This window comes from Hemitrygon akajei, chromosome 5 (genome assembly GCF_048418815.1).
Source record: "Hemitrygon akajei chromosome 5, sHemAka1.3, whole genome shotgun sequence".
In the NCBI taxonomy this organism is placed as follows: domain Eukaryota; kingdom Metazoa; phylum Chordata; class Chondrichthyes; order Myliobatiformes; family Dasyatidae; genus Hemitrygon; species Hemitrygon akajei.
In genome coordinates this window covers 89,983,528-90,005,866 of record NC_133128.1, presented here as the reverse complement: position 1 = coordinate 90,005,866, position 22,339 = coordinate 89,983,528, and the positions used below count along the sequence as shown (strand labels likewise).

The following is a 22,339-nucleotide window of genomic DNA, read 5'->3' as shown; positions in this document are numbered from 1 at the left end:
GAGGACCTGAGTTACGAGGAATGTTTGAATAGGTTAGGACTTGGAATGTAGAAGATTGAGAGGAGACTTGATAGAGGTATACAAAATTATGAAAGGCATAGATAGGGTAAATGCAAGCAGGCTTTTTCCACTGAGGTCGTGTAGGACTACAACTAGAGGTTAGTGTGAGAAGTTTAATGGGAAAATGAGGGGAAACTTGACTCAGAGTGTTGTGAAAGTGTGATGATGGGTCTCCGCCCAAAACATCAACTGTTTATTCATTTCCATAGATGCGGCCTGACCTGTTGAGTTCCTCCAGGACTTTGTGTGCGTTGTCTTGAAATCTGAGTACTTGTGCACAATTTGTATCTATGTCAACGGAAAGCACCCCACCTGCATGCCAAAAACGGCTTTCAGTCAGTTCAGGCAGGCAGGAATTCTACTAAACTTATAATTAGCTCCCTACTGAATGAAGCCATGAACTGGGAGTGCAGGAACTAAAGCAGTGAAGTAGGATTCACTCAGAAATGCAGCTCCGGATGAAATAAACACACCATCAAGTTTTTAAACTTGAACAAATTTATTCCCTATTACAGTTTGGGCCTTTGGTTTCCCTTCCATTAACTCTTCAGTTGAAGACATCTCATTAGCTGCATAAACATTTTACATCTTTGCAGCTGAACAGTCGGTGGTTTACTGAATTTAGCAATCTTCCCTCAATTAATCATTACTACACTAAGATCTATTGGAATATCAGATGTGAAATGCCAAATTAATAAATGTGAGTTGTATCATGCAAATGAAAGTAATATTGTTAAAAGGTACTAAATTGGAGATCAGTTGTGAATGGGAGAACAGACAGTGGGCTGAATGGCCTCTTCCTGCTCCCAATACAGGAAATTAAAAGTCGTTGACTTAATTCAATGTTTTCTGTTAGCGGCTGATCAAATTTAGAGTCAAGGAACAGGCCCTTCAGGTCACCGAGTTTGCAGCAACCATCATTTACACTAACTCCTTTTTATTCTCCCTTCATTCCCATCAACTCTCGCTGGAGTCCACCAGTCATCTACACACCAGAGGACAGTTACAATCGTCATTTAACTCTCCATCTTGCACACTGAAGGAAATTGGAGCACGTGGGAGAAATTCACAAGATCACGGGGAGAATGTGCAAACTCCACACTGACAGATCTGAAGGCTGAGATTGAACCCAGGTCACTGGAGCTCTCTTGCTGCGCAGCCAAGTGAAGATCTAAAGCTTTCTGGAGGAGGGCCACATTGAAGTTGAATTGACTGCCTGCTACAGAAAAAAGGTTAATCCAAATCATTCCACTTGGTTCCAAGTTGCTTATTGTAGAAGCTCGATCACTCTGGCAAAATCTCCATCACATTGTTGCAAGAATTCCTCAAGAATCGTCAGTTCATAGTCAGGGAAGAAAGAAGAAAGCTTCATCAAATCCCAGTCTGGATTGGTATCTGTTCATCAAAGCATAATGTGAATGGAGTCAATCAGTGACTAACATCTATTGTGTTCACATTTTTGAAATAGCGATCAGATCTCACTGTATCCCCTCCTGAGCATAAGCTTAAACTGCTCTGTATATACACATTACACTAACAAAAGAAATAAATGTTTTACATTCATAAAACACAGTACAGAGAGGCCCTTCACCCATGATGTTATGCTGACTTTTTTTAGCCTACTTGAAGATCAGTCTAACACTTTGTTCCTCCGTAGCCCTCCACTTGCTTTCATCCCTGTGCCTACCTAGAAGTCTTTTAAATATCCCTAATATATCTGCTTCCACTACAACCCCTGGCAGTGTGCTCCACTCGGAGTAAAAAGCCTTCCTCTGATATACCCCCCCAACACCGATCCAATCACATTACGATGATGCCACCTCCTATCAGCTATTTCCACCTGGGCAAAAAGGGCTGACTGTCCCTTCTCTCCAAGCCTCTTATCACCTAATATGCCTCTGTCACGTCACCTCTCCTCCTCCTTCACTTCAAAGAGGCAAGCCCTAGCTTGTTCAACCTCTCTTCATAAGACATGCTCTCTAATCCGGGCAAATCCCCTCTGCACCCTCTCTAATCCGGGCAGCATCCGGGTAAATCCCCTCTGCACCCTCTCTAATCCGGGCAGCATCCGGGTAAATCCCCTCTGCACCCTCTCTGAAGCTTCCACACTCTTCCTTTTTCCTATTGTAACTGAGTGAAAGCAGTTAGTGCAAGCTTAGCTCTGGAAAGGAAATGAAATTTGAACAATTTCACACTTGCATTTGTTCACTGTCAGGTTGAGCTTTGAACCATCACCGACATTTTAAGTAAGTACATGAAACTATGAACCTTTCACTGAAGAACAGGATGACAAAGGCCTTTCACCATCCCTCCCAAAACACATCACTACCACCTATAAGACATGATCACGCAAGACTCTGAGATACAGGAGCAGAATTAGGCCATTTGACCCATCGAGTCTGCTCCACCATTTCATCATGTCTGATCCACTTCCCTCTCAACTGCATTGTCCTGCCTTCTCCCTGTAACCTTTCACACATGACTCATCAAGAATCTATCAACCTCTGCCTTAAATACACCCAGTGACCTGGCCCCCACAGCTGCCTGAGACAGTGAATTCCACAGATTCACCACCCTCTGGCCAAAGGATTGTAATTTGTGGAGTTCCACAGTAATTTTTGCTGGGACCTCTGCATCTGTGATGTATGTAAATAACCTGGATGAAAATGTAGATAGGTGGGTTAGTAAATTTGTGGATGACATGAAGATTGGTGGAGTTGTGAATGGTGTAGAAGACTGGCAAAGAATACAGCACAATATTGATCAGTTGCAGATACGGGCTGGGAAATGGCAGATGGAGTCTATCCCAGATAAATGTGAGGTGTTGCACCTCAGCAGGGCAACTGCAAGGAGACAGTACAGTGTTATGGGCAAGATCCTTATCAGTGTTGCTGAGCAGAGAGACCTTGGGGTCTGAGTTCACTGCTCCTTGGAAGCGGCTACACAGGCTGATAGGGTGGTTAAGAGGATTTACAGAATGCTTGCTTTTATTAGTCAAGGCATTGAGTTGAAAAGTTGGGAGGTTATGTTGCAATTTTATAAAATTCAGGTTAGGCCACATCTGGAGTATTGCACGCAGTTCTGGTCACCCCGCTATAGGAAGGACGTTGAGGTTTTGGAGAGGGGGCAGAAAAGGTTTACCGGGATGCTGTCTAGCTTAGAGGGCATGTGCTATCACGACAGCCTCGATAAACTTAGGTTGTTTTCTCTGGAGTGGTGGAGGCTGAGGGGCGGAACTTTACAAGATCATGGGAGGCATTGAGTGGACAGAGTGCATCTGTTCCCCGGGGTTGAAACATCTAATATTAGGGGACATGCATCGAAGGTGAGAGGCAGTGGATTCAAAGGGGATGAGAAGGCGTAACCTTTTTCTTCAGAGAGTGGTGGATGCCTGGCATGCACTGCCTGGTGTGGTGGTAGAGGTAAATATATTAGAGGCTTTTAACAGGCGTTTAGACAGGCATATGGATGTGAGGAAGATGGAGGGATATGGACATGGTGTAGGTAGGAGGGATTAGTGTTTGGGTGTTGTTGATTTGCTTTTTAGCTGGTTCAGCACAACATAGTGGGTTGAATGGCCTCTTCCAATGCGGCACTCCTCTATGCTCTATGTTCTAAATAAATTCCTCCTCATCTCCATTCTAAGTAGACATCTCTCCTTTCCAGGGGTTCCCAACCTTCTTTACACCATGGACCAATACCATTAAGCTCGGGGTCCATAGACGCCAGGTTGGGAAGTTCTGCTCTATTTTGAGGCTGTGTCCTCTGGTCATAGACTCTCCCACTATAGGAACCTTCCTCTCCACATCTACTCTTTCAAGGTCTTTCAAAATTCAATAGGTTTCAATCAGATTTGCCATCATTAGAAACACAGAAAACCTACAGCACAATACAGGCCCTTCAGCTCACAAAGCTGTGCTGAACATGTCCCTACCTTAGAAATTACCTCGGCTTACCCTTAGCCCTCTGTTTCTCTGAGCTCCATGCACCTATCGAGGAGTTTCTTAAAAGACCCTATCGTATCCGCCTCTACCACCGTTGCCGGCAGCCCATTCCACACACTCACCACTCTCTGCATAAAAAACTTGCCCCTGACATCCCCTCTGTACCTAAATTCCAGTGAGAACATGCCCAGAGCTCCTCATGTGATAACCACTTCATTCGCAGGATTTTTCTCGTGAACCTCCTCTGGACCTGCTGCAATTTCATCACATCCTTTCTTAGATAAGGGGCTCACAACTGCTCACAATACTCCAAGTGAGGCCTCGCCTGTGCCTTATGAAGCCTCCAGCTTACATCTTTGCTTTTATATAGAACATAGAGGAGTGCTGCACAGGAACAGACCCTTCGGCCCACAATGTTGTGCTGAACCAGCGAAGAAGCAAATCAAAAACACCCAATCAGCAATCCCACCCCTCGCTCTAAGAACCATTCCTCCCCTTCTTCCCATTACCTACTGGCAAAGCAGTTTGGGCTAAAACATGTCATAATTTTGTGACGACTTTATCTCTAACCCTGGCTGAAACAGAACAGTTTCCTGTCTTGAAACGCTGAGATTCCAGTCCATTTCGATCACCGTTTACCTCAAAATAGCAGTGAACTGTTTTTTAAAATACTGATTTTAAACAGTCCGAATTTCTGCTAATCATCCATTACCTTCAGGTGAACTTCTACTGGTTTCAAGTTCAGCCAAAGTATCACAGAGGTTTTCTTCTTCCTGAACATCTCCATAATATTTTGATGCAGTAACGTAGTCCTTGGTATCCTGTCCAAAGGTTTGCTCATCAGGTACATGAAGTGACATGAGGTTGGAATTCTGACTAGACTGACCTCTTCTTTCAAGGTTGTCCAAGAAAGCATTATTCTTCCTATTAGAAGAGAGAAAACTCATCAAGAGTTGAAAACATTGATTATATACTTAGTGACCATTTTATCAGGTACACCTGCTCTTTAATGCAAATATCTAATCAGCCAATCACAGGGCAGCAACTCAACGCATAAAAACATGCAGGTATGGTCAAGTGGAACAGTTGCTGCTCAGACCAAACATCAGAGTGGGGAAGAAGTGAAATGATTGTTGGTGCCAGATGGGGTGGTTTGAGTATCTCACTAACTGCTGATCTCCTGGGATTTTCACACAGAACATTCTCTAGAGTTTACAGGGAATGGTGCAAAAACAAAGAAACATCCAGTTCGCAGCGGTTTTGTGGGCAAAAACACCTTGTTAATGAGAGGCTAGAGGAGAATGGCCAGACAGGTTCAAGCTGACAGGAGGGTGACAGTACTGAAATAACCACTCGTAACAACAGTAGTGTGCAGAAGAGCATCTCTTAACACACATGTTGAACCTTGAAATGAATGGACTACAGTAGGAGAAGCCCATGAACACAGACTATCAATAATTACGTCCAAAACAATGAAAGTATGATTTATCAATGACAAGCACTTGTAAAACAGAGACTACAGAGAAGCTTCACTCACTATACCGTTACACAGGTGATGGGCACACTCGTCCACTCCCATGCTGGTTCTGGTCTTTCAGCTCTCCCATAAAGGTTCCCCTCATCACCTTCCTTAACAGATTCTAGTACTGGAGCCCTTGTGTTCCTGGCTGTCTCCCCCACCCCCCCCCCCACCCCCCCCCCCCGATGCAGGGTTTGAACCTGAAATGTTGGCAATTGCTTTCTCCCCACAGGTGCTGCTTGGCCTGCTGAGTTCCAACAGCTGTTGCCCCCTCACTGTCCGGCTGCATAGAGGAATGGGCACACCTCCCTCACAACACAGAATGACAGGCACAGCTGAATCACTCGTGCACACTTTACTGTTCAACATATGACAATTGCTTTGTGTTGTTTCACAACAGAGGCTCCCAACCTTTTTATGCCAATGACCAATACCATTAAGCAGGCTAGGAACCCCTGCTTTACACACACCTCCTACGATCTTCATGAAGCCTTTTCAGCTGTTCAGCTTCCTCTTCGGATTCCTTCTCTGCTAAGTATTCACTCTAGGAAAGGAAATTACATCATTATTATTTGGTTTTATATATATATTTAATTCATGGGTAAAGCCCTCCCAACCACTGAGCGCATCTATATGAAATGCTGTCGTAGGAAAGCAGTATCCATCATCAGAGACCCCCACCACCCAGGCCATGCTTCTTCCTCGCTGTTGCCTTCAGGAAGGAGGTACAGGAGCCTCAGGACTCGCACCACCAGGTTCAAGAACAGTTACTTCCCCTCAACCATCAGGCTCTTGAAAAAAAGGGGATAACTACGCTCACTTGCCCATCCATTGAGATGTTCCCAGACCAATGATCTCTCTTTAAGGACTCTTATTTCATGTTCTTGTCTATTTATTTATATTTGTTGCCTTCTGCACTCTGAAACTGATATAGTTTCTATATGTCCTCAGGAAAATGAAACTCAGGTTGTATATGGTGACATAGGCACAGGAGTACATTCAGCCAGAGGCTCATTCCACCGAGATGAAACACTGAGCGTCATAGGAGGTCATTCCTGTCTGTGACCATCAAACTTTACAACTCCTCCCTTGGAGTGTCAGACACCCTGAGCCAATAGGCTGGTCCTGGACTAATTTCCACTTGGAATAATTTACTTATTATTATTTAATTATTTATGGTTTTATATTGCTATATGTCTACACTATTCTTGGTTGGTGCGACTGTAACGAAACCCAATTTCCCTCGGGATCAATAAAGTCTGTCTGTCTGTCTGTCATATATGTACTTCGATAATAAAACTTACTTTGAGTTTTGACCTTTGGTGTTGATGCTGCTCTCCGAGTAAGAGGATTCCCTGTCCACAGTCTATGTGCTGTTCTGAAGTAAGATCCAATACTTGATCTGCCTGCTATTTGCAATTGTTACTTTAATTACTTTGCAGCTGAATGCCAGAACATGCCTGGGAGTGATGGGAAATGTGTCTATCAGACACCACACAGGGCAGCCTCCAATGTTTAAAGGGGACGTCCCTTTTTTGGCAACACTGTGAGTGACATTGAGTGAGCTCCCTGAGGTGGCACCAGTAATAGAACCCTGGGTCAGTGAGCAGACCTGCCCAAGACCAAGCAGGTTGGGAAGTCTCCCAAAGGTCCAAAGATACATCTCATCACAGTGATAGGAGATGCTCAAGTGCTCCCGTGCAGGAAGAAATGTATTGTCTCTACCAAAGGTGACAAGAATATCGCTCAGCTTACACTAGCTCAGTGTATTAACAAGACTCAGTCAATGTCACCCCACCCTTCCACAGTCCTTGTGATTCTTTCCTCTCACACTCACCACTCTTGCAACCAGTTTACCCCCAACATGAAATTTTATACACCCAGGCTTGAAATCTCTAATACCAAAGGGCATGCATTGTAGGTGAGGGGGGGGGGGTATCTTCAAGGGGGATGTGATGGGTAAGTTTTTTTACTCAGAGTGGTGGATGCCTGGAATGTGCTGCCTGGTTTGGTCGAGAGGTAAATACATCAGAGGCTTTTAAGAGATGTTTGGATAGGCACGTGGATGTGAGGAAGATGGAGATGATGTAGGTAGGAGGGATTAGTGTTTGGGTGTTTTTGATTTCCTTTGGTTCAGCACAACATTGTGGGCTGAATGGCCTCTTCCTGTGCTGTACTCTTCTATGTTCTATGTATGCACAGATACACACACACAAACACATAATGAACTATTCCTATTCCAACATGAGAATTAGAATCTCCAAATCCCTCATGGGAATCTCAGTAGAACTCAGCCTACAGTACAAAGCCAGGGGTTTGCCCCAGAAGAGAAAGAAGCTGCTCCTGAGCATCGTTTGCTCCTCAGAAAGCCCGTGCTAGCTGTCAAGTGCTGAGGAGATGTGCAGGTCCCTCTCCCACACACTCGGTAGGACTGGGCATATCCAGTGGCTCTTTTTTGCTCTCTTTTCAGCGTCAGCCTGAATGCCAGCAGAAGTGGTGGATGCAGGTTCAAATGCAACATAAGGCCCATGGATGAGAGGGGTACGGTGGGCAATGGTCCAGGTACAAGAGGATGGGGCAAGGCAGAAAAATAGGCACCGACCTTTTGTGAACTCGGCCTTTTCTCCTTGGAGTGATGGAGGATGAGAGGTGATCTGATAGAGGTGTACAAGATAATGAGAGGCATCGGTCATGTGGATAGTCAGAGGCTTTTCCCCAGGGCTGAAATGGTTGCCACAAGAGGACACAGGTTTAAGGTGCTGGGGAGTAGGTACAGAGGAGATGTCAGGGGTAAGTTTTTTACTCAGTGGTGAGTGCGTGGAATGGGCTGACGGCAGGGTGGTGCAAGTGGATACGGTAAGGTCTTTTAAGAGACTTTTGGATAGGCACATGTGGTGAACTACATATACCTGTCTGGACACGCCCCCTGATGACTGCTCCTGTGGCTCCTCCCACAGACCCCTGTATAAAGGTGATGGAGGTCTGAGCCCGGCCTCTCAGTCTCCAGGATGTAGTATGGTGGTCACTCACTGCTCGTTCCTTCTTCCAGTCAATAAAAGCCGATAACTCGCTTTTACGTCTCAGAGTGAGTTATTGATGGTGCATGAGTACATGGAGCTTAAAAAAAGAGGGCTATGGGTAAGCCTAGTAATTTCTGAGGTAGAGACATTTTCGGCACAACTTTGTGGGCCAAAAGGCCTGTATTGTGCTGTAGGTTTTCTATGTTTCTACAAATGGGCTAAAGGATCTGTGTCTGCACTGAGGTACTCCTTGACCCCTTGGTCCACAACGGTCAGTCCCATTAAGAGCATGATACTAACTACTAACGTGGAGCCTCTTTTGCCAGCTCCTGAAAGCTGTTTTGAAAACTCATACTGCTGATCTGAAATTTGATTCTTTGGGCTTGGCTGCTTCTGCTGTCATGGAAACTAGAACAACACCCTACTTCATTCTCCAGGAGAGCACTAGGTGCCTTGGAGAATCGCAGTGTGCCTGCTTCCTCAGGAGTTGAGGGTGGAAATCAGATTAGTGCAGGACGACTGTAGCCAGATGGTTAATGGTCAGCACAGGCCTTTTCCGTGTTGCACTGCTCTACCCGTCCGTGGCAGCAGGAGGCGGGGTTTGCCTGCCTCATAAAAAAGGAAATGTTCGGGTGAAAGGTGAGGCCACAGTTACCTTTCGGGAGGAGCAGGAGACTCCATTCACTGCAAGTCCCTTCAATTGCTGTACCACAAACACTTACCACTAAAAGGTGACCCAGCTGCTTGTCCCCACCTTAATATAACTAGAACCATAGAACCTTACAGCACAGAAACAGGCCTTTTGGCCCTTCTTGGCTGTGCTGAACCATTTTTCTGCCTAGTCCCACTGACCTGCACCTGGGCCATATCCCTCCATACACCTCTCATCCAAGTTTTTCTTAAATGTCAAAAGTGAGCCCGCATTCACCACTTCATCTGGCAGCTCATTCCACACTCCCACCACTCTCTGTGTGAAGAAGGCCCCCCCCCCCAATGTTCCCTTTAAACTTTTCCCCCTTCACCCTTAACCCATGACCTCTGGTTTTTTTCTCCCCTGGCCTCAGTGGAAAAAGCCTGCTTGCATTCACTCTATCTATACCCATCATAATTTTATACACCTCTATCACATCACCCCTCATTCTCCTACGGTCCAGGGAATAAAGTCCTAACCTATTCAACCCTTCTCTGTAACTCAGTTTCTCAAGTCCCAGCAACATCCTTGTAAACCTTCTCTGCACTCCTTCAACCTTATTAATATCCTTCCTGTAATTAGGTGACCAAAACTGCACGCAATACTCCAATTTCAGTCTCACCAATGTCTTATACAACATCACCATTACATTCCAACTCTTATACTCAATACTTTGATTTATAAGGTCCAATGTACCAAAAGCTCTCCTTACAACCCTATCTACTTGTGACGTCACTTTTAGGGAATTATGTATTTGTACTTCCAGATCCCTCTGTTCTACTGCACTCCTCAGTGTCCTACCATTTACCTTATATGTTCTACCTTGGTTTGACCTTCTGAAGCGCAATACCTCACACTTGTCCGCATTAAACTCCATCTGCCATTTTTCAGCCCATTCCTCCAACTGGTCCAAATCCCTCTGCAAGCTTTGAAAACCTTCCTCACTGTCCACTACACCTCCAATCTTTGTATCATCAGCAAATTTGCTGATCCAATTTGCCACATTATCATCCAGATCATTGATATAGATGACAAATAACAATGGACCCAGAACTGATCCTTGTGGCACACCACTAGTCACAGGCCTCCACTCAGAGAAGCAATCCTTCACTTCTACTCTCTGGCTTCTTCCATTGAGCCAATGTCTAATCCAATTTATTACCTCTCCATGTATACCTAGTGACTGAATCTTCCTAACTAACCTCCCATGCGGGACCTTGTCAAAGGCCTTACTGAAGTCCATGTACACAACATCCACTGCCTTCCTTTCATCCACTTCCTGGTAACTTCCACGAAAAACTCTAATAGATTGGTTAAACATGACCCACCAAGCACAAAGCCATGCTGACTTTTTCTAATAAGTCCCTGTCTATCCAAATACTTGTAGATCCTATCTCTTAGTATTCCTTCCAATAATTTACCTACTACCGATGTCAAACTTACTGGCCTATAATTTCCCGGCTTACTTTTTGAGCCTTTTTTATACAACGGAACTACATGAGCTATCCTCCAATCCTCCGGCACCTGACCCGTGGATATCGATATTTTAAATATTTCTGCCAGGGCCCCTGCAATTTCAACACTAGTCTCCTTCAAGGTCCGAGGGAATACCCTGTCAGGTCCTGGGGATTTATCTACTCTGATTTACCTCAAGATAGCAAGCATCTCCTCCTCTTTAATCTGTATAAATTCCATGACCTCCCTACTTGTTTGCCTTGTTTCCATAGACTCCATTCCAGTTTCCTTAGTAAATACAGATGCAAAAAATCCATTTAATATCTCTCCCATTTCTTTCGGTTCCATACATAGCCGACCACTCTGATCTTCAAGAGGACCAATTTTATCCCTTACTATTCTTTTGCTGTTAACATACCTGTAGAAGCTCTTAGGATTATCCTTCACCCTGACTGCCAAAGCTACCTCATGTCTTCTTTTAGCCCTCCTGATTTCTTTCTTAAGTATTTTCTTACTCTTTTTATACTCCTCAAGCATCTTATTTCCTCCTTGTTTCCTATACATGTTATACATCTCTGTCTTATTCTTTATCAGAGTTCTAATATCCCTCGAGAACCAAGGTTCCTTATTCTTATTCATTTTGCCTTTAACCCTGACAGGAACATACAAACTCTGCACTCTCAAAATTTCTCCTTTGAAGGCCTCCCACTTACCAGTCATATCCTTGCCAGAGAACAACCTGTCCAAATCTACGCTTTTTAGATCCTTTCTCATTTCTTCAAATTTGGCCTTTTTCCAGTTTAGAACTTCAACCTGAGGACCAGATCTAACTTTATCCATGATCAAGTTGAAACTAATGGCGTTATGATCACTGGAACCAAAGTGTTCCCCTACACACACTTCCGTCACCTGCCCTAACTCATTTCCTAATAGGAGATCTAATATTGCATCCTCCCTAGTTGGTACATCTATATATTGATTTAGAAAACTTTCCTGAACACATTTCACAAACTCTAACCCATCTAGACCTTTAACAGTATGGGAGTCCCAATCAATGTGTGGAAAATTAAAATCCCCTACAATCACAACTTTCTGTCTCCTGCAGTTGTCTGCTATCTCTCTGCAGATTTGCTCCTCCAATTCTCGCTGACTATTGGGTGGTCTATAATACAACCCTATTAATGTGGTCTTACCTTTCCTGTTTCTCAGTTCCACCCATATGGTCTCAGTAGACAAGCCCTCTAATCTGTCCTGCTGAAGCACTGCTGTAATATTTTCCCTGACTAACAAAGCCACCCCCCACCCTTCATCCCTCTGCCTCTATCACGTCTGAAACATCGGAACCCTGGAACATTGAGCTGCCAGTCCTGCCCCTCCTGTAGCCAAGTTTCAGTAATGGCTACAATGTCATAATTCAATGTGTCGATCCAGGCCCTCAGCTTGTCTGCCTTCCCCACAATACTACTCGCATTGAAATAGATACACCTCAGAAGATTGTTACCACAACCTTACTATTTGTGACTTTGCATGAACTACTAATATCATTTATTTTTACCCCCGTCCCACTATCTTCTCTGGCACTCTGGTTCTGGAAGTAAAAGTATCTTGGTATGGGCCACTATGGTGTGCTGCTAAGAACATTAAGCTACTTTTGGTCTTGGCAAGAAGAGAAATATGCTCTTTACATAGCAGCCGGGTATCAGGTCATTTTGAAGGCAGTCACTTTACATTTCGTGTTCCTGAGGTATTGCCCTGTTGAAGAGACGTAGGCTGCGGTGATTTTACGGTGTGCTTACTTTTCTTCTTTGTTCATTCTTCATCTCCTGTAGTTTTTGGTCTTCTGCCTGCTTCTGATGCTCCTTATAAGTGTGAGTCTTGGCCTAGACGGCAAATGAAAACATCCATGTTAGTTGTACATCAGATCGAGTCAGTGCAGGAAGCCTCAAGCATTAGCAAGGGCAAATAAATATAAGACAGGGACAAATAAGCTGCCATTGTGTGAGTGGACCAGCGTTAGAGTGGGGAGGTTTGGGCAAGGTACAAATCTAGTAAGGTTTTTCTTATTCATTTTTCATTCTTTGTCTGTTAGCACAGTCATAACAGTGAAATTGGCTCCAGGGACTGCACTGTGTTCTTTATGTGAGATGTGTCAGACCTCCAACCTCCTGGATAACCACATCTGCACCAGGTGCACCGAGCTGCAGCTCCTCAGAGGACGTGTTAAAGAACTGGAGCTGCAGCTCGATGACTTTTGGCACATATGAGAAATTAGGCAGATGATAGATAGGAGCTACAGAGAAGTAGTCACCCCTAAGCTGCAGGAGTTTAGGAAATGGGTGACTGTCAGGAGATGGAAGGGAAATGGGCAACTAGTACAGAGTACCTCTGTGGCCATTTCCCTCAATAATAGGTATACCGTTTTGGATATCGTTGAGGGACGACCTACCAGGGGAGCCGCATTGACTCATTCTCTGAAACGGGCTGGCACTGTGGAAGGGGGGGGAGAAGAAGACTACAGTAGTAATAGGGGATTCCATAGTTCGAGGAGTAGACATGAGATTCTGTGGACACCCAGAAGGTATGCTGGCTTCCAGGTGCCAGGGTCAGGGACATCTTGGATCGGCTCCCAAACATTCCAAAGGGGGAGAGTGAGACTTGGTACATATTTGCATCAATGACATAGGTGGGAAAAGGGAGGAGGTCCTGTAGAGAGAATTTGACTATCTAGGTATGAAGCTGAAAAACAGGACCTCCAGTGTAGTAATATCTGGATTGTTGCCTGAGCCACATGCCAGTGAGAATAGGATGAATTTGCAGATGGTTGCGTGGTTAAGAAATTGGTGCAAGGGGCAGGGTTTCAGATTTCTGGAATATTGGGATCTCTTCTGGGGAAGGTATGACCTTTACAAAAGGGACTGGTTGTACCTGAGCCCGAGGGGACCAATATCCTTCCTAACAGGTTTGCTAGAGCTGTTGGGAAGGTTTTAAACTAATTTGGCAGGAGGAAATGGAGCCGGGGTGATACTGCTGAGGAAAGGGCTGTTGGTTTACAAGCAGAGGAAGTGTGTAGTGAGACTGTCAGGAAGGGAGGCAAATGTTAGGGTAAAATTGCAGTCAGTGGGATGAGCTGCAGTGTAGCAGGGGGACAAATTGAAAAGGATGACAGATACAGGACTGAAGGTGTTTTGTTTAAATGGATGCAGTATATGGAATAAGGTAGATGATCTTGTAGCACAGTTAGAGATGATTGGTAGGTATGACACTGTGGGCACCACTGAGTCGTGGCTGAAAGAAGATGATAGTTGAGAGCTTAACATCCAAGGATGCACATTATATCAGAAAGACAGACAGATTGACAGAGGAGGTGGCATTGGTAAAAAGAAAATGAAATCAAATCCTTAGAAAGGGGTGACATAAGATTGGAAAATGTAGAATCCTTGTGGGTAGAGTTAAGACACTGCAAGGGTAAAAAGACCCTGATGGAAGTTATATATAGGCCTCCGAAAAATAGTCAGAAAGTGGGGTACAAATTACAACAGGAGGTAGAAAATGCATATCAAAAGGGCAATGTTACGGTAGTCACAGGGATTTCAATATGCAGGTAGATTGAGAAAATCAGGTTGGTGCTGGATCCTAAGAGCGAGAATTTGTAGAATGCTTACAAGACAGCTTTTCAGTGCAGCTGCTGGTTGAGCCCACTAGGGATCAGTTATTCTGGATTGCGTGTTGTGTAATGAACTGCATTTGCTTAGGGATCTTAAAGTAAAGGAACCCTTAGGAGGCAGTGACCATAATATGATAGAATTCATATCATATGAATGATATGAATGATAGTGAATGCAAGCAGCCTTTTTCCCCTGAGTCTAGGGGAGAAAATAACTAGCGGTCATGGGTTAAGGGTGAAGGGGGAAAAGTTTGAAGGGAACATTGGGGGGGGGGCTTCACACAGAGAGTGGTGGGAGTGTGGAATGAACTGTCAGATGAAGTGGTAAATGTGGGCTCACTTTTAACATTTAAGAAAAGCTTGGACAGGTACATGGATGAGAGGGGTTTGGAGGGATATGGTCCAGGTTCAGGTCAGTGGGACTAGGGAGAAAAATGGTTCAGCACAGTCAAGAAGGGCCAAAAGGCCTGTTTCTGTGCTGTTAATGTTCAATGGTTCTAATTCACCCTGCAGCTTGAGATGGAGAAGTGAAAATCAGATGTATCAGTATTACAGTGGAGTTAAGGGACAGAGGCATGAGAGAGGAGCTGTCTGGAAGGGAACACTAGTAGGGATGATGGCAAAACACCAATGGCTGGAGTTTCTGGGAGTAATCTGGAAGGTGTACAGTTGACACATCCCAAAGAAGAAGTATGATGCAACCGTGGCTGACAAGGGAATTCAGAAATACCCTAAAAGCCAGAGAGGGCATATAACAGAGCAAAAATTAGTGAGAAGTTAGAGGGATGGGAAACTTTAAAAAATCACCAGAAGGCAACTAAAAAAGCCATAATGAGGAAAAGAAAAAATGAAGGTAAGCTAGCCAACAATAACAACGAGAAAATCAAACAATTTTTTCAGATATTAAGGAGTATAAGAGAGGCAAAATTAAATATTGGACCGCTGGAAAATGGGGAACAAAGAAATGGGAGATGAACTAAGAAAGTATTTTGTATTAGTCTTCATTGTGTAAGACACAAGCAGTACGCTAGAAGTTCCAGAGGCTCAGGGAGTAGAAGTGAGTGCTCTTGTTATCACTAGGGAGAAGGTGCTTGGGAAACCAAAAGGTCCGAAGGTAGCTAAGACACCTGGTCGACTACACCTCAAGGTTCTGAAAGAGGTAGCTGAAAAGATTATGAAGGCATTAGTAACAATCTTCTAAGAATTACTGGATTCTTGAATGGTTCCAGATGTCTGGAAGATTTGCAAATCTCACTCCACTCTTCAAGAAGGGAGAGAAGCAGAAGAAAGGAAATTTTAGGCCAGTTAGCCTGACCTCAGTGGTTGAGAAGATGTTGGAGTCAATTGTTAAGGATGTGGTTTCAGGGTACTTGGGGCACATGATAAAATAGGCCAAAGTCTGCATGGTTTCCTTAAAGGAAAATCTTGCCTGTTGGAATTCTTAGATGAAATAACAAGCAGAATAGACAAAGGAGGGTCACTGCATGCTGTTTACTTGGATTTTCACAAGGTCTTTGACAAGGTGCAGTGCTCGAGGCTGGTATTGGGCCATGGTATTACAGGAAAGATACCAGCAGTAGCTAATTGTTAGGAGGTAAAGAATGGGAATGGAGGGCACCTTTTCTGATTGGCTGTTGGTGACCAGTGGTGTTCCACAGGGGTCAGTGTTGGGTCCGCTTCTTTTTATGTTGTATATCGGAATTGATGACTTTGTGGCCAAATTTGGAGATGATGTGAACATAGGTGGATAGCCAGATAGTGATGAGGAAGCAGGGCAGACTTGGACAGCTCTCTTATAACCGGAGGTGACAAGAGAGCTTAAGGTTAAGGAACCCTTGAGAAACAGTGATCACAATATGATCGAGTTCACATTGAAATTGGAAAGGGAAAAAATAAAATCCAATGTGTCGGTATTTCAGTGGAATAAAATAAATTACAATGGCTTGAGAGGGGAACTGGCCAAGGTTGACTGGAAAGGGACACTAGCAGGAAGGACAGCAGAGCAGCAATGGCTGGAGTTTCTGCAAAAAATGAGGGAAGTGCAAGACAGAGCCAAAGTAAAAGCAAAAGAGAGGGCATATAAAGAAGCCAGAGCTAGTGGGAAGATAGATAGATAGATACTTTATTCATCCCCATGGGGAAATTCAACTTTTTTTCCAATGTCCCATACACTTGTTGTAGCAAAACTAATTACATACAATACTTAACTCAGTAAAAAATATGATATGCATCTAAATCACTATCTCAAAAAGCATTAATAATAGCTTTTAAAAAGTTCTTAAGTCCTGGCGGTTGAATTGTAAAGCCTAATGGCATTGGGGAGTATTGACCTCTTCATCCTGTCTGAGGAGCATTGCATCGATAGTAACCTGTCGCTGAAACTGCTTCTCTGTCTCTGGATGGTGCTATGTAGAGGATGTTCAGAGTTTTCCATAATTGATAGAGCATTGGGAAGCTTTTAAAGACTTGCAGAAGGAAACTAAGAAGGTCACTAGGAAGGAAAAGATGAATTATGAAAGGAAGCTGGTGACTAATATCAAAAAAGATACTAAAAGCTTTTTTGTATATACTGTAAAGGCTAAAAGAGAGTTGAGTGTAGATATAGGACCAATACAAAATGACGCTGGAGATATTGTAATGAGAGATGCAGAGATGGCAGAGGAACTGAATGTGTATTTTGCATCAGTTTTCACAGTGGAAGATGTCTGCAGTATATCAGACATTCAAGAGTGTCAGGGAAGTGAAGTTTGTGTGAAGTGAAAATTACAACTGAGAAGGTGCTGAGGAAGCTTAATGGTCTGAGGGTGGATAAATCTCCTGGACCTGATGGAATGCACCCTCGGGTTACGAAGGAAGTAGATTGCAGAGGCATTAACAATGATCTTTCAAGAATCGATCTATTCTGGCGTTGTACCGGATGACTGGAAAATTGCAAATGTTACTCTGCTATTTACGAAGGGCGGGAGGCAGCAGAAGGGAAACTATAGACCTGTTAGCCTGATATCAGTGGTTGGGAAGTTGTTGGAATCGATTGTTAGGATGAGATTACTGAGTACCTGGAGGCACATGACAAGATAGGACAAAGCCAGCATTGTCTCCTGAAAGAAAAATCCTGCCTGACAAACCTACTGCAATTCTTGGAAATTACAGGCAAGGTAGACAAAGGAGATGCAGTAGACGTGGTGTACTTGGATTTTCAGAAGGCCTTTGACAAGGTGCTGCACATGAGGCTGCTTAGCAAGATAAGAACCCATGGAATTACAGGGAAGTTATTAGCATGAGTGGGGCACTGGGTGGTTGGCAGAAAACAGAGAGTGGGAATAAAGGGATCCTATTCTGGCTGGCTGCCGGTTACCAGTGGAGTTACACAGGGGTTGGTGTTGGGACCGCTGCTTTTTACAACGTATGTCAATGATTTGGACTACGATATTAATGGATTTGTGGCTAAATTTGCTGATGATACAAAGATAGGTGAAGGAGCTGGTATTGTTGAGGGAACAGAGAGCCTTCAGAGAGACTTAGATAGTTTAGGGGAATGGGCAAAGAAGTGGCAAATGAAATACGATGTTGGAAAGTATATGGTCATCCACTCTGGTGAAAGAAATAAACGGGTAGACTATTATTTAGATGGGGAGAGAATTCAAAATGCAGAGATGCAAAAAGGACTTGGGAGTCCTTGTGCAAGATATCCAAAAGGTCAACCTCTAGGTTGAGTCGGTGGTGCAGAAGGCGAATGCAATGTTGGCATTCATTTCCAGAGGTATAGAATATAAGGGCAGGGTTGTGATGTTGAGGCTCTATAAGGTACACACACGAGAGACCACTCTTGGGAGTACTGTGTTCAGTTTTGGGCTCCTTATTTTAGAAAGGATATACTGACATTGGAGAGGGTTCAGAGAACATTCACGAGAATGATTCCAGGAATGAAAGGTTTACCGTAAGAGGAACGTCTAGCAGCTCTTGGGCTGTATTCCCTGGAGTTCAGGAGAATGAGGGAGGATCTCATAGAAACATTCCAAATGTTAAAAGGCCTGAACCTATTAGATATGGTAAAGATATGGTAGAGGAGTCTAGGACGAGAGGGCATTGAAGGACGTCCATTTTGGACAGAGATGCAGCAAAATTACTTTAGTCTGTGGAATTTGTTGCCACAAGCGGCTGTAGAGGTCAAGTCATTATAGGTCAAATATAGGTAGGTTCTTGATTAGCCAGGGCATCAAAGGGTATGGGGAGAAGGCAGGAGAGTGGGGATGACTGGAAGAAATGGATCAGTCTGTGATTGAATGGCAGAGCAGACTTGATGGGCTGAATGGCCTACTTCTGCTCCTATATCTTATGGTCTTACTAGCTGAAAGGGCAAAGAAGTGGTAGATGGAATACAATGTTGGAATGTGTATGGTTATGCAACTTAGTGGAAGGAATAAAAGCACAGACTATTTTCTAAATGGGGAGAAAACTCTAAAATCCAAGGTGCAGAAGAACTGAGGAGTCTTTGTGCAAGATTCCCTAAAGGTTAATCTGCAGGTTGAGTCAGTGGTGGAAGAAAGCAAATACAATTTTAGCATTCATTTCAAGAGGGCTAGAGTATAAAAGCAAGGATGTAATGCTGAGGCTTTACAAGCCGCTGGTGGGGTCTCACTTGGACTACTGTGAGTATTTTTGGGCCCCTTAGTTAAGAAAGGATGTGTGCAGGATTCAGCTGGGAGAGAAGTGAAACCTCCCATATCAGGCTGATGTAACACTCTATTCTGTGTTCAGCCAGTTTACAGCCAGATAGTGACTGATTGTCACCAGCTGGGATGAACAATTAGCCAGCACGAAAAAGGACTGGGTTTCCTCGAACAATCGTTGCAAGAACTGGCTACTCCATGCAAAACTGCAGCAGGAGAGAAAAACAAAGATAACCAGTTGAATATTTCAGTTTGTGGATAGTACATGAGCTGCCTTAAGAAACTTACCCATGACGTGGTTGAAACTGCTGAGCTGGGACGCAGGCACTGCTGACTGTAAGATCTATTGGCCCCTATCCTATCAAGGAACTTCTGGTTTGCTCTGTTAAAATAATCAGATCACAATACGTATGAACCATCACTTAAACAGCCAAAGGGAAGACAGACACTAGTGACAAGTCAATTTCGAATATACCACTGCTGTGAAGTTCCCAAATGGGCAGTATTTCTAATTATGAAAGGCAGCAATCAGTGGCTTAGGTATCTGCTGACTGATGTGGCCAAGATGGGGTGTTGAGCTTCAGTGCAATGGTACAGTGCAATAAACCATCTTGGTATGAAGATGAACTGCCATTATAAAAAGGCCATCTGGACATTTACTAAACAGGTAATTTCTGTTCAATTTTTCATTTACATTCATTAAAAAAATTCTTCATGGTATGTTGTAGTCAGATCTTGCCTCAACTAACACTCTTTCCCAACAGCAACTCCAAGAAGAGAGTAAATACAACATTTGTGGAAATTTCAAGCACAATTTACAAAGATATTCATTATTTAAAAGGTCTTGTCACTTTTTCATGTTCATTGCTGCTGGAATTGTAAAGTTGACCCTGAACTGTAATGGGAGGCTTTCACAAACACACTATTGCTATTTATTCTAGCACTTTTCTGAAAACTACCAACAGTAATTTTTTATCACTCCACTTTAACAAGCGTTATGTAGGACTCACCAGGAGAAAGTCATGTGGACAAGGAATGGCAGAACCTAAGGCTAGGGAGAGAGTCATTAACAGCTGCAAAATAGATGGACAGAATGGTGAACTGGGCAAGGTTGTCTCTTTTCCACCACTGGCAAGTGTATCTTCCTCCTCCTCTAGGCCCCTCAAATCTCCGGCCAGTGCCTCATCTGCAAACCCATGCAACTTGCTGTTTGACCACACTTACAATGCCCTGAAATGTGGTAACAGAGTACTATTGAGTGTTGTGTTTAGTGTCAGTTGGCAGGAGATATTGTTGAACTTTCAACTCCTTGAGGGCACCTTCAGTAAACTTAAACAGCAAGCACAACCAAAACTACTGTATCTGACCTAAGAAGACTTTCAAATGGACATGTATTTTGCCCAAAATAAGCCCAACAAACTCGAAGGTTTATTTTCCAGGATTTATATTTTAAATGTAAATTCCCAAATAGGAAAATAATGGACAGATTTGGAAACTTGCCCTCAACAATCCTTCTAGTTAACTGTGGAAGAATTTTCTTGTCAATTAATTTGTGGGTAATATCCATCTTGGCAGCTCCTGATTGGATGCACTTAATGCTCAGAACATACACATTCCAGAAGTTTAAGAATGTCATTATGTGATATTCCAACTTTTTGCTATTTAAGCACTCAAGAGTCCAACCTCTTGGCTTTGAGGAGAAACCAACATGCTCAGAATGTGTCACCAATTCCGGTATGAGACAGAAAAAAGGTCAGCAAGATCATGATGAATCCCACCCGCGCTGCTCATGAACTGTTTGTCCCACTCCCAGCGGGGAGGAGGTTATGCAACATCCACGCCAGGACCACCAGACTCAAAAACAGTTACTTTCCCCAAGTAGTAAGACTGATTGACACCTCCACCCACTAACCCACTCTACAACATCTCCTACCTCCACCTCTTTATCATTTCCTGTCAAAATCACCTTATGTTCAGGCACTCCTGTACCTAGTGTGACTTTATTTTTTATATATATATATACACATACACACACACAAACGTTTATATATGGCATCTGTTAGTCTCGCGAGACCATGGATCTGTGCCTGGGAAGTCTTCTCCAGGATGCAGGCCTGGGCAAGGTTTTATGGAAGACCAGCTGTTGCCCATGCAGCAAGTCTCCCCTCTCCATGCCACTGATGTTGTCCAAGGGAAGGGCAAGGGCCGATCCAGCATGGCACCAGTGTCATCGCAGGAGTTGCCAGAATGAGGCTGAAGACAACATCGGACTATCTTAGGGATTCCAGCTCCAGATTTGTCCTCAGGGTTTACTCCCGAAGCCTTTCCCATGAGTGGGTATGGCCGCAAGGCAGTGGAGGTTTGAAATCAGAGTTCTCCCTCTCTTAGATGGACTGCCTTTCCAGGCTGACGAGCTCCATCAACCCGACATATATATACAATCAATCTTTGTATATAAGCTATCTTATGTATTTATACTTAATGTGTTTTTTTCTTGTACTGTATTGGATCTGAACTAATTTCGTTCCCCTTTCTATTTGTGTCCAGGAAATGACATTAAACAATCGTGAATCTTGATCTTGGTCAAAATAACACGTTTAATGACTCTTTATTAACTTGTCAACTGCCTGGCAACTTATAGGATGAACAGATTTACATGAATTGCAAAATATCAGATCGACAGCATCATATCCCTCTGCGAAAACTTTTAAAAACATTATCTTATTTTCAACTCCTTTATCTCCAGCTTCTCCAATTCTGATGTAAGATCATTGACTGACTCTCCCTACGGGAGCTGTCAGACCTGCTGTAGCATTTTCTGTTTTTATTTCAGAATTCCATCATCTGGGGTATGTTGATTTCAGATCAAAATCAAACCTACTGTGTGTGAGACAGATGCCTAAACAAGTAAACACACTGGGATTTCCACAGGCGACTGGATCTGTTGGGTAGACAGACCTACAGGCTGGGCAACAGATTGGGCTGATGCTGGAAGAGTGCAGACATTGACACTATGAACTGAATGGTCCCTTCCATAAACCCTACATTGCATTTCTGAAAACTGACAACTTACTGACAATTGCGAAGTTGCAGTGGTTTCCAGCCAATGCCCTTATCCAATTTAAGATGCTATGAAATGAGCTCTTGACCCTGGAGTTGGTGGATATCCCAGCTGAATGGCTATGTAGCCTCGACTGCAAATCTAGTAAACCCCCCAATTTCTATTGCCTGGAGCCTCTGCTCCAGTCAGCAATCTGCCAGTTAGTGCAGGAAGTCTGAAGTTTCACCATGCATTAAAGAACCGCCTCACAGTTGT

General features: G+C 43.7%; 1 protein-coding gene across 2 annotated transcripts in view; it reads right to left on the bottom strand.

Moving 5' to 3' along the window:
• Window positions 1–540: 540 nt before the first annotated feature.
• The window catches only part of epsti1 (epithelial stromal interaction 1), a 46,681-nt gene continuing 24,882 nt past the window's right edge, over window positions 541–22,339 (bottom strand). For both annotated transcript variants that reach the window (XM_073044600.1, XM_073044601.1), the window contains exons 6-10: window positions 19,312–19,405; window positions 12,486–12,569; window positions 5,994–6,067; window positions 4,717–4,928; window positions 541–1,455 (exon numbers count right to left, since the gene is read on the bottom strand). In XM_073044600.1, coding sequence (XP_072900701.1) covers window positions 1,328–1,455; window positions 4,717–4,928; window positions 5,994–6,067; window positions 12,486–12,569; window positions 19,312–19,405 — 592 coding nt within the window. In that variant the 3' untranslated portion in view covers window positions 541–1,327. The remainder of the gene's footprint in view (window positions 1,456–4,716; window positions 4,929–5,993; window positions 6,068–12,485; window positions 12,570–19,311; window positions 19,406–22,339) is intronic.